This window comes from Abramis brama, assembly GCF_963993115.1.
Source record: "Abramis brama genome assembly, chromosome: 13".
NCBI classification, from domain to species: domain Eukaryota; kingdom Metazoa; phylum Chordata; class Actinopteri; order Cypriniformes; family Leuciscidae; genus Abramis; species Abramis brama.
This window is the reverse complement of record NC_139975.1, coordinates 10,106,667-10,119,344: the sequence shown is the minus strand read 5'-3', so window position 1 is coordinate 10,119,344 and position 12,678 is coordinate 10,106,667. Positions and strand designations below refer to the sequence as shown.

The 12,678-nt window shown below is 39.3% G+C and overlaps 1 protein-coding gene across 3 annotated transcripts; it reads left to right on the top strand.

The window, feature by feature from the left end:
* The first annotated feature begins 123 nt into the window (after positions 1 to 123).
* zdhhc5b (zDHHC palmitoyltransferase 5b) lies at positions 124 to 12,261 on the top strand. 3 transcript variants are annotated; one of them, XR_014608673.1, is made up of 12 exons: positions 124 to 349; positions 1,766 to 3,067; positions 3,150 to 3,271; positions 4,693 to 4,850; positions 4,960 to 5,132; positions 5,227 to 5,329; positions 5,457 to 5,548; positions 5,642 to 5,756; positions 6,543 to 6,651; positions 7,049 to 7,155; positions 8,077 to 9,154; positions 9,847 to 12,261. XR_014608673.1 is itself a non-coding variant. In XM_084132447.1 (12 exons), exons 2-12 carry the CDS (start codon positions 2,931 to 2,933, stop codon positions 9,956 to 9,958), a joined length of 1,977 nt encoding a protein of 658 aa, XP_083988573.1. In that variant the 5' UTR covers positions 196 to 378; positions 1,766 to 2,930; the 3' UTR covers positions 9,959 to 12,261. The 3 variants fall into 3 exon arrangements, 1 of the variants encoding a protein (XP_083988573.1); XR_014608674.1 differs by having other exon boundaries at positions 196 to 378; XM_084132447.1 differs by having other exon boundaries at positions 196 to 378; positions 8,077 to 8,825.
* The last annotated feature ends 417 nt before the right edge of the window (positions 12,262 to 12,678 follow it).

Genomic DNA, 12,678 nt, shown 5'->3' with positions numbered 1-12,678 from the left:
GTGTGTAGACACGAATCAATTCCGGATCTCAGTCTGGATGTCGTATACCGGTGTCCCGATATGATGCTGGGGACGAAGAAGAAGATGATGATGCCTTGTTAAGGGTTTTATTTTTGGCTTATCAGACTGCATCGGATAAACGACTTGGGGAGTTTTCAGCCCCGGGCGTATACACAGATCAAAAGCCGTTTCCCGGGCCGTGGAAAGACACGGAGATTAAGGGAGAGAGCGGATAGAGAGAGCTGAAGCTCCTCTCCCATCAGATATTACTGCTCACCCGGGCCAGGATGCAGAAGAGAAACCAAGTCTCCAAATCACAGGATGTGTGAATAAACGCCATCCATTTAAAGTACGTAAAGTGGGGATATACGACACAGAGTGAGTATATACCAGTGGATGTCATTCATAATAGATGTGTTATTTATTTAAAAGCGTTTAGGCTCAAGTTGCGATTTGCTTTTGCTCTGTTTTGAAATCGGATCAATAGCACCGCGTTTAATTTTCCTTCAGTCGAGGCTGTAACAAATGGAGTCCCAGGCTTGACTTTGCGGCCTAGTTAAACAGAAGGCAAAACACGATGTGAAAAGTTAAATGATCGTATTTTACTCTGGTTTATAAGTTATTTGTGCTACTACTTAATCAATATGCATTCGTTCTGTGTTTTAAAGTCTTGTTTTACTGTGTGAGGTAGTATTTTGGAGGACTATATTCTTAGCTGGGGTGATAAGCTTACGAACACGGGACACAACCGTAGGGGTTTCTACTCTGAATTTTGCTTTTATGTTTGAAATTGTTTGTTTTGATATTTAAGTAATATTGGCACTCAATTCACCAGTTTGGTTTGTGTTTTTGCTGTAGTGAATGACTGCGCCCGCTAATGAGTTGCCTAGCTGCTACCTAGACAGCGTTTTTATGCATTATAGTTCTATAATATTCAAACGTGTGCTATGCACATAATAAGCCAATAAATGTCTAGGTAGGTGGACAGCTGAAAACAATATTAAATGTAAATTTTCTCTTCCTTGAAGTGCATCTATAGTAAACTGGACCTGTCTTGTAAACATTACAGCTAGCCGGTGAAAAACTGTGTTTTACAAGACTATTTAATTGTTAAACTGACCATTGTAGGTCAGTGACATCCTAACATAATTTTCCAGTTTATTATTGATTATGTGGTCTGGTCAGATATCATCTGACATCCATCATCCAGTTAATTATTGATTAAAAGTTGATGGTCTGATATGATTTAACATGTTTATTAATTAATCAAATCAAGATATAATTCCCATAAGAACTGAATCAGTTTTCGGGTGTTACTGTGAATGAAGACAGCAGAAGTAGCTGCAAGAAAAGAAGATTATGAGTCGTGTAATAAGGCTTGTGTTTGCAAGGCTCAAGGGCACTGCGTGGTCAGTGGGACAGCAAAGCCAAGGAGAAAAAGGGGATTGTAACAGGGGGATGGGTTTGGGGGGAACTGTATACAAAAAAACCTGGTGGAGAATACAGGAAAAAAGAGGCACACCCTTTCCTGGTGAGTCAGAAGTTGTGACACAGAGCAGCAAAAGCATGATCAGGTTTCAACACGATGTGTGTGTACACATGTAGGTTTCACAATTCATTGCTTTATGTTTCACTTTCATGTGATCATTCGTTTGATACGGGCTGCTTGTAAATGAAATGGAACCGGTATGGAGACTGTCAAGAATCTGTAAGATCAGGTCATGAGTTCACATCTTACGTGTTTTATTATCTCCTCTTCTTATAGATACCGCTCAGGCCTGTTAAGGAATCAGAAAGGAGCAGGGCAGCATTCTAGACTCATCAGTGTCATCCATGTGAGGAAAGAAAGGCCTCATGGGACACTATGCAGGGGTAAAATGGTTTTGCACACTCATGTGTCACCAAGACTTGGAGTTTTCAACCCTGGACATATACGGATTGCGTGCAATTGCTGTGGTGGACACGCACTCAGTTGCGGGCGTTGCTTTTTTTCATATGAACCTCTGAAAAACAACTCTGCCACGTTATCATGTGGATTTCTAAACTTGCAAGATTCGTGTGATTGTGACCTGGGAATTCTGGGACCTGTTTTTCTGCTCGCTTTTCGGCCAGTTTGTCTCTTATCGAAGTGTGAGAATAGTTCACCCCAGAAGAGTGGAGAATGAGCTCTCATTTAGGGCACAAGACATCAAGAGCTCTGTTTTATATTTTGTTCTAGTAATTACAATCTTTTCTTAGACGGACTGCTCCAGGGGGAATCCAGACTCCCATTGAGATTGTAGAAAGAAAGTTCTTCTTTTTTTTTTTGTCTTGTAGTTTATTTTTTTCCTCACACTTTTTTGTTTCATTGTATACCTCCCACCAAAACTTTTTTCCTTTCTGTAGTCTGACATCATTCCCACATGGGCTCATCTGCTGTGATGCTTTAAGAAATATGAGATTGGTCTCTGAGCGATATACTGTATGAATGGCTGTACTCAAATTGCTGCTTCCTTTGAGCTCTTTTTGGTGTAACATGGGGCTTACCAGAGATTTGCACTAAAAGAGCTTTGCTGTCACTTGATTTTCCTTTTAATGACCAAATCTTGTTACATTCAAGCCATATGAACTTATTTTTGATTAAACTAGAGCTATTTTTGTATTACAGTAAAGTCGTAGTATCGCAAATTATGTGTATATGAATTGAGTCTATTTTTTATGTATCCGCACAGACGTATACAAAAAAACATCTGCACTATTTTACGTTAACATTTGATTTAAGGACAGAAATGCACCTTGATTTGTGAGAACATAATTCTGTTTATATCAGTTTCACTGAAGTTATTATGGCCATAGCTACACACCATCCTCACTCAGGTGAGAGACAGGCTTTCTTCTCTCTCTGACAGCTTCCCCTATTCCCCAGTTTTTTGTTTTTTTTACTCCTCCAAATGCCTGTGGCTCTCAGTGTGGGCGGGGCTCTTGGAGACCCCTCCCCATCTCGCCCATTCCGCCCCAGTCGCTATGTGCCTGTGTCCGCAGCAACCGCCTTCCTTGTGGGGGCCACTACACTGTTTCTCTGTTTCACGTGAGTAGAACCTAAATGCATTAATTCAGAAAGTCAGTGTCTCAGTATTACTGTACGTGTAATGAGAGAAATCTCTGTGCAGGTGTCCGTGGCTGTCAGAGCGGATCTCCTCCACCATTCCGCTCTATAATGCTGTGGTCTTCCTCTTCACACTGGCCAATTTCTGTATGGCCACATTCATGGACCCCGGCATCTTTCCTAGAGGTACGCACTTCAGTTTATTTTTATGTAATTTACATTGAGAAAACTTTCATGATTAAAGGGGTTGGGGCTACCCCAAAATATTTTACAATATTTACTGTGTTTACTGTATTTTTAATTAAATAAATGCAGCCTTGGTGAGACTTCTTTCAAAAACATTTAACAAAATCTTATTACCCCAAGCTTTTAACTGGATGCACCGATATGAAAATATCGACACCGATAACCGATAATTCTTTATATTTGAAAGCCAATAACAGATATATATCGTGCATCCCTACTTTTAACACTAGTGCACTTTACTGTACAAATTATATATATATATATATATATATATATATATATATATATATATATATATATATATATTAGTGCTGTCAGTTAAACGCGTTATTAACGGCGTTAACGCAAACCCATATTAACGGCGTCAATGTTTTTATCGCGAGATTAACGTTCTTTTTGGCCTAGCAAACTTTGTAGTTTTTTTCACATGCTTTTGCAACAACTAGTAACGTTAGAAAAACTACAACACCACACCGGATCTAGCTAGACCGGAAACAAAACAACAGGCACGCCGCACACACTTGTTTGGGCTTGCGAGCCGGCCAAAGAGTAGTAGGCTAACGTTACGTTTTGAGTGGATGGCGAACGCGGACACCGAAATGGATGCCAATAAGATTCTGAATGGAAAGTTTACTTTTAAAAAGTTGCCAAATGGTTCCATTGACAAGACCAAAGTGATCTCTGTGTTTTGTCGTTGTGAACTGAGCTATCATCGCAGCACGTCCAGTCTGAAATACCACTTGATGGCCAAGCACACAGCTGATGCAAATTCTCTCTATTTGCTCCAAGTGTGAATGTTAGTGTGAAATTGAACACTACAGTATATGCCAATGTTGTTTTCAATAAAAAAACATTTGCACAAAGCAAGCCGATCCACTGTTGATAAGAGCATTAAAATGAGAAAGAAATAATGTGACAAAAAGAAATCAAGGGACATTTAGAATAGATAAAAATGTGCGATTAATTGCGAGTTAGCTATGACATTAATGCGATTAATCGCGATTAAATATTTTAATCGTTTGACAGCACTAATATATATACAGTGGGGAGAACAAGTAAGGAAAACCTGCAAAATCGGCAGTGTATCAAATACTTGTTCTCCCCACTGTGTGTATATATATATATATATATATATATATATATATATATATATATATATATATATATATATATATATATATATATATATATATATATATATATATATAATAATTATTATTATTATTATTATTATTATATTACATGCGTAATAAGCAAAATGTTTTCATTGTGAATTACAATTTCCTTTAATTTTTCTTTTGGTGGGAAAGTATGACCTGGACAGTATTTATTGTGTTTGACCTGTGACGTGTGTCTTATAGCTGAGGAAGATGAGGATAAAGAGGATGATTTCCGGGCTCCGCTTTATAAGACGGTGGAGGTGAGGGGCATTCAGGTGCGGATGAAGTGGTGCTCCACGTGCCGCTTTTACAGACCACCGCGCTGTTCACACTGCTCCGTGTGTGACAACTGTGTGGAGGTACTCACATATTCACCATAGTTTCACACTAAAAAAAGTCTTCAGTGTTTCGGTTATAGTCTTGACTTAGATTTTTTTATTGTCTAAATGTGTGTATGCATGCGTTTAGGAGTTTGACCATCATTGCCCATGGGTGAACAACTGCATTGGGAGGCGGAACTATCGTTATTTCTTTCTGTTCCTGTTCTCGCTCACTATTCACATTATGAATGTGTTTGGCTTCAGTCTGCTATACATCCTCCATCACACTAAACGACTGGACCAGGTCCACGCTGGTGTCACGTATCCTTTACACATAATGCACTCAGATACGCATATGCACATAAATACACATCAACCTGTTCTGTTCTGTTGGTATCCTTAACATGCTACTCAGTATGGCAGTGATGTGTGTAGCTGGTCTGTTTTTTGTCCCGGTTGCGGGACTCACTGGGTTCCATGTTGTTCTTGTAGCCAGAGGGAGAACGACCAATGAACAGGTGTGTCTGTGTGTGTGTTCGGGTGTGTCTTTTGTCCACATTGTGTGTGTTTAGTCGAACAGAATGATGTTATTTTTCTGCCTAATTTCCAAGGGCGTGTTTTCAATTTTCCTCTCCTCACCCTCAGGTGACCGGGAAGTTCAGAGGTGGAGTTAACCCCTTCACACACGGATGTTTGAAAAACATTGCACACGTGCTGTGTAGTTCGCAGGCTCCCAGGTTCAAAAATCGTATTTCCTTACAAATAAAAATGTGTTTTGCAGATTTTGTTGAAAATGAAGTTCTAATTGTATGTAAATGTTTTTTGGGCAGGTATCTTGGTCGCTTACGAAAGCCTCGTTCTGTTCAGGTCCAGCCACCATTTTTGCGGCCACCTCTATCCGAAGCCCAGCTAGCTGCTAAAGTCCTGGATAATGGCATCCAGCAGGTACAAACATCTTATCATACCTTTTTTCATCATGCTAACATTCATGGTTTGCAGCTGCAGTGCTTTCCAAATGGAGTAGGTCTGTAATGGTAGTTTTTTTGTTTTTGCGCAGTGTAAATTGATTCAGTAAATAAATAAAGATAATGTAATAAACATAATATAATAGATAAACTATAATAGATCAACTTAGAGATTTGTGCTGGTAACAGAAAGGTTGTAGGTTCAAAACATAAAGCGAAACATAATTAGACATTGATTGATAATAATTTGAGCAGTGTTTTTGAGCCATATTTGGACTTTTATATTAAATTATTTGTTTTTATTATTGTTGGACCGCCAATAAGTGGTCATTAAATTGCTTATTTAATGCATTATAATAATTAAAATATTCACAATGAATTTGATATGTAATTGTTGTAGCCTAGTAATTATTTGGATACTGCTGTGCAAAAAAAAATAATGACAAAAAATACAAAAATATTAAATATTGGTTCTGCTTTTCTAACATTTACACACAAAAATAATATATATATAAAAAAAATCAATATCAGTCACCCTTTTCCATTCTTACCTCCAAACTTGACACTATTTAATATTTGTCATGCTCTAGTCTTTTTGTTTTAGATATCTCTACAGCTGAAATGATCAACTTGCTTTTGAAAGTAATTGACATACAATGCTAAAGATCTCTGTTAAGAGTAGGTTCATAAAAACCCTTTAGACGAACAGGCTATTTTTGATAAGAGTTGCTCTGTGTGTGTGTTTGTGTGTTTGTGTGTACTTCAGTCTAAAAGTAGTCTGGAGATAATGGAGAGTCAGTCCACTGATGCTGATCCACCTCCACCACCCAAACCAGAGCACAGATACCCTGGGCTGCCTCACACACAAAATGAAGGTTTGTGAACATGCATCATAGATGTCAGATCATGAGTAATATTACTTTTTCCAATGAGGTCAAGTAAAGACAAAAGGAAGGCAAGGCAAGGCAAGGCAAGTTTATTTATATAGCACATTTCATACACAGTGGCAATTCAAAGTGCTTTACATAGAAGAAATTAAAATAATAAAAAGAAATAAGAATAATTAAAACAGTTTAGAAAAATAAAAAATAAAATACAGTACAGTATAAACAGTCGGACGAACATTGGCACAGTGCTCATTCATTAAATGCATAGTTAAACAGATGAGTTTTTAGTCTGGATTTGAATGTGACTACTGTAGGAGCACGTCTGATCTCCTCTGGAAGCTGGAAAATATAATATATTTTTATAACAATCTTTTCTTTCAATCAGAGTGCAGCTTGCTGAACGAGACTCCACCCACACCTTCACTGTATAAATATAGGCCGGCCTACAGCAGCCCAGGAAAAAAACAAATGGCCTCCACACATTCCAGCAAGGTAAGTCTAAGTGGAGTACACATAAGTTCAGGTGCAGAAACTGTCAAATATATATTTTTGTTTAAGACAACCATGATGCACTTTGCATTGCATTTTTCCCGCTTTTTTGTTAATCCTTTCTTTTATTATTTTTCTTGATTATCTGAAATCACTGGCAGTCAGTGAGCGAGTAAGTTTAGATGTGAGTCGTCTGTTGTTATGGTGTGTTTTGCACCTTGCTCTTGTGTTTTGTCATTTTGACTCTGCAGTTGTTGCGTTTTATTCAAGCTGGACTCTTTCCTGTTGCCGTTTTCCTCATTCTGAAGCATAACTTGACTCCTTTCCTTCATCCATTCTGTAAAAAATGGCATGAATCTAGTGTCAAATCCTCCTTGATTGTTTTAAACATAATTCTTGTGCCTCCATACGTACCTACGGAGCCCCCAAGGGGACATGGTGATGGGAAAAAATATGAGATGGGAAGAAAAACCGTCTCAGCACTTCTGCATTTTGCTGAGACACTTTGCATCCGCTCGCAAAACGTTTGCATTTTATAATGTGCTATTTTGAGTATTTTAAACTTGCAGTGACTGTATTTTGCCCCAGTCTGTTTAATTAAGTAAAAGAATCTCAGATACAGGATTTATTCTGAGATTAACGGTTTGTTCTCAAAAGCTCTGAAATATAGTTTTCCTATGCTTGTCAATGTGGTCGAACGCAAAACTTTGCACAAGAATGCAAAAGTTTTCCAAGCAAATGCAAAAGCATTTAAATAGAATTTTTCCTACAATCTCCAATGTCCCCTTCGGGGCTCCGTACGTCCCTTTTATACAGTGTGGTTTGCTCAAACTTTCAGTTGTGTGTCATCCTTCATCTCTTTGGTGATGCTTCAGCTGTCAGGAACGTTTGGTGTACACTTTCTGTCTTTCTATTTCCTCTCAGATGAGTCGAGGGAACAGTATGACCGAGTCTCCCTCTGTCCCCGTCACCACTGGGCAGCCCAGCTACCTCTCAGACCCCAGTTTGTCAAGCCGCGGGGGTGCAGGGTGCCGTGGGGGAGGGGAGGGGGGTAGAGCAGGCTCGGGGGGGCTGGGTGGGGCTTCTGCGTTTGGCGGGCGATCTTACCCTTCTTTTACAGACACCCTCCTCCAATCAGCAGCAGCCTCTTGCTCCTCAAGCCTTCGCTCTGCCCAAACGGCCCACAATGCCCTTGGGCCCCTCATCTCTGAGGGTACGACCTCCACTAGCTACAAGAGTTTAGCCAATCAGACGCGCAACGGCAGCTTATCATACGAAAGCCTGCTGACGCCCTCCGAAAGTCCAGAGTTTGAGTCTGCTGCTCATGAGCTGTCCCCGCCCAGACCGCACCCTCCGAACTCTCTTAGCACAGTACCGGGGCCCCCGCCTATTTTGGGGTACACGTCCCCTTACCTGTCTGCTCAGCAAAGGGAGGGCTCTCTCCAGGCCTGCCCTGCCCCCCTAAGACCCTCCCCCAACAGAGCTTTCCTGCGCCCAACAAGCTCACCCCCTTCTCGAGCTCCACCCCTTTCTCCTCGCGCTCGCTCATTGGGCTCCCCTCCTCCTGGCCCTGCCCCTGGCCATACACCTCTGGGCAAATCACTGTCCTACGGAGGTGGCGCCGAATTACAGCACCGCCCCTCTACATCAGGGGGCGGGACTCTGATGCCGAAGTGAGTAATGCCTGCAGATTTTAGCCGTCTCTCTCTCTTTTCCCGCCCCCCCCCCCAAAAAAAACCTGCACGCCTGTGTGTGTGATGGTCAAGTAGAACATTGAGGTCCAGTGTTCGTGATTGTATTCATTTGGTTTGGTCTCTCTTCTTCTCTTTGTTCAGTAACACTGTCTCTTTCTTCCTGCAACCCATGGCCACTCTACTGTCCCTCGAATTTCTGTACGCACCCTCTATCTTTCTCTGTTTTCTTTCTTTACGTTCGTCTGCTCTCTTCTGCTCTCCCTCCTCCTGCCTTGTGGCCATAAGGATGACTATGTCTCTGTGCTAAGGTTCGTCTTATTTTGCTAATTTTTATGTCTTAAGTCAACATATTGGAAAACCGTAATATTTAACATTTCTACCTCTGAAACAACTTCCTTTTCGCCTGACATTGCCAAGGCGGATTAGACTGCTGTTGTAGCTTTTCTAAAATACTTAATGCAGCAATTTCTGAACATTATAATTATAGAGTTCTGCAGAGATTATGTATTTTTGTAGGCAGCACTGAAGTTAGTGTCACCCTGGTTAACTTGCCAAAAACACAATAGGAATTTTTCATTGGCTTTTGGATTATTGCAGAAATAAACTGTGTACAACAAAGGTTTCATGATGAACACATGATGAACACATTTTGTTCATCATGATAATCTTCACAACTTTTATGAATTTTTAAGCCTAAATACAATCGGCAGAAGTAAAAAGCCAAACGTAGACTGTAAATGAACTACACCATGTTCACTTGACTTCAACGTCACCATTAAGCTATTATGGTAAAAACTGGCTTGTAATTTAATGTTGACTTGAAACCTTGTTTGTGAATGTGTCTTGCTTGCTTTGTCTCTGTTACATTTAATACATGTATTCCTACAACACTTTCAGCGCATCTAAGGTGTTTTTGGCTTTATTATTACCTTTTCCACATGCATCCTATCTAATTTTGTTTTACGTTTCTCTCTTTTTTCCCCTCCCACCAACCATTCAGCTCGACTTTTAAACAAAACGTGGCCAATCATCACGTCCACTCACACAAACCTGCAGGAGGGGTGAAGAAAGTGACTGGTGTTGGAGGAACAACCTATGAGATTTCAGTATGAACTACTGACAAGAAAGAATCAGGATTCACTCTGCGGTTTTTGCCCTCTGAGCCTCGATCAGATATGTGTAAAGCTGCTCAACCACACATGCAAAAAAGCATATAAAGGACTACAAACACAAATCGTAAGTGTTTCCCAGTCAAACTTCATCAGTCACTGTGGAGGACATACACTGAGAACGTGGACCAGTGAAGACAAGTCTTACAGCATTTGATTTTTTGAATATCAATATGGTACACAAATAACACAGACTTTCATAGTTATTTAAAGAATCATTTGGTACTTCAGTGTATTACCTATCGATTTGTACACAAGACTGTCAGATGATCAGTGGACATTCAGCCTTAGTAGGCGGGACCATGTGAGACACACTGCTGTCTCACCCAGAATGACGAACAGAAACCACAAACCTCTCAGCAGTCAGCCAATAAGCATTTGAAACATTTAGGACATGAATCACTGTTAAATCTTGCATATTCCACAGTTTCAAACCTTTGAAGGGACAGTTCACCTAAAAATTAAAATTCGGTCATCCTTTAACAACCTCAACCTCTGTTTTCTGTGGAACACAAAAGAAGATAGTTTAACAAATGCTCTTTTCCAGACAAAAGTGTCCAGTGTCAGCAAATACAAAAAGAGCACCATAAATGTGGTCCATATGAGTTCTAAAGTAATAAGTAGGGATGCACGATATATCATACATATACGTTCATTGTTAATGTTATCGTTATCTGCCCGATAATACAATTTGGCAGATATATTAAAGCCTATAAATAATGGATTTTTTTTCCCTTCAGCTGAGACACAGATGAACAGACATTCAGATGCACACTGTTCGCCAAGATGGTTTTGAATTGCTTGAAATATGATTGGAATCACTTCAAAAAAGGAAAATACAGTTAAGTCTGTCATACAGGCTACATAAAATTATAATGAGAACATTATAATTGTGTGTTTGGGACATGGATTTTAATGGGGCGAATTTTGTTTTTGTAATCAGGCTCTCCAAAATTATATACAAATTTGGATTTAGATTGATCGGCCAATATATTGGTTATCGGCTCTCTTTTTCGAAGAATTATCGATATCGGCCAAAGTTTTCATATCGGTGCATCCCTAGTAATAAATTTCAATCTGTTCCTCACAAAAGCTATCTTAAGTCACAACTCTCAAATTGAATTTTCGCATACGCATATTCAAACTTCGAGCACAAAACGCAAGAATTACATTTAGTGTTGTTGACATATTTGAAACGTGCATGTGTGCTTATCACAGAATTGTAATTTTTGGGTGAACTATTCCTTTAATTTATTTCTTAGTTCTTTTTTTGGTTATTTTATACAGGTACAGATGTATATTATAAGTATAACGTTTGATAAAAGAAGATAATATTAAAATGCAGGCATATATGATGTATGATTGTTTGTTTTAGGTGGGAAGGTGTTTGTCAGATTTATATGGCTGCATCAGCCAGATGAAATTGTCAGCCAAAGAGACTCATGACAGATAGCATACTCGGCAAGTAGGAGCGAATGTATCTGTAAAGACACAAGTTACTAGAGCACAACATTTTAATCGAAAGGTCATTTAGATTAAGTACTGAAGATATCGTATGCAAATTGTAACCGCGTGTCCACCAATCAAGGGAGATACTCTCTTGACACATGGTCAGCCAATCACAAGAGAGTTTATTTATTCAGCCAGAAGAGGCCAGTGCAAGTACATGCTGGATGCGCCATCATATGGATGGGGACATTGATTTTTAAATTTCATTCTTTTATGTTTTATAGTTGTTGTTTTTTTTTTTAAACTGGACATTGGTTAAAATAAACAACCAGAGTGCAGTTATCTCCTCCTAGATATATAAGTTTGATTGTATTCGTCTATGTGAGAGAATGAGTGTGAAATTTTAGTTTAACTTACCTGACTGTACAAGAGCACATTCCAGCTATCCTTTTGGTTCAGATCAGAGGTCATTCACGTCTTTTGTCTGGCTTTTGAGGTCTGAGGACCAGCGGCCGGTCAGTGTAAGATATAAAAGCCGCTTATGCAGAGACACATGCAAGGTTTTTTTAATCTTTTGTCATTTCCACCATGGCCTTATGATGCCTTTTTAACTGTTATCAAGGGTATTTCAGTCTGTATACTGGATCTGAGAGATGACGGTTAGATTGTTGTGTTGAGTTTTGGGGAAGAATGCAGACTCTTTTTAACCCTTCTGTATTCCTTTAATGCCGCTGACTCTGAGTCATATGAGCAACACATTTTCAACAGAACAATAAATGATTCAAGAGTGAACACAAGCTAAGTTTCCTCATTTTACATTGCAATGTTTTAAAACCATTTTGTCATGATGTACAATGCATTTCAGTAGGTGGTTGAGGTGTAAAGATTGTAAAGAATCAGTTCAGGCACCTGCTTCACTAATAACAAACACCATCTGGAAATGCATCTCTTGCTCTGGAGAATTCAGCAAGTAACTGGTGGTTTAAGTGCTTTTGGGATTTGGTTAAGTACACGTGGTAATCCTTTGGCAAAAGCCACTAAGGCTGACGCAAATCTTCTAGTCAGAGGTCAGAGAATATGCAGACGGGAGCAAATAAGCTAAAAAAAAAAATGGACTAAAGGAAGGACACCAAACTTTGAGGCACTAATCAAAAAGAATATTTTTTTTTCAGATTCTCTCAAAGAAAAGCCTTGTAGTATACTCTTAATTGAAT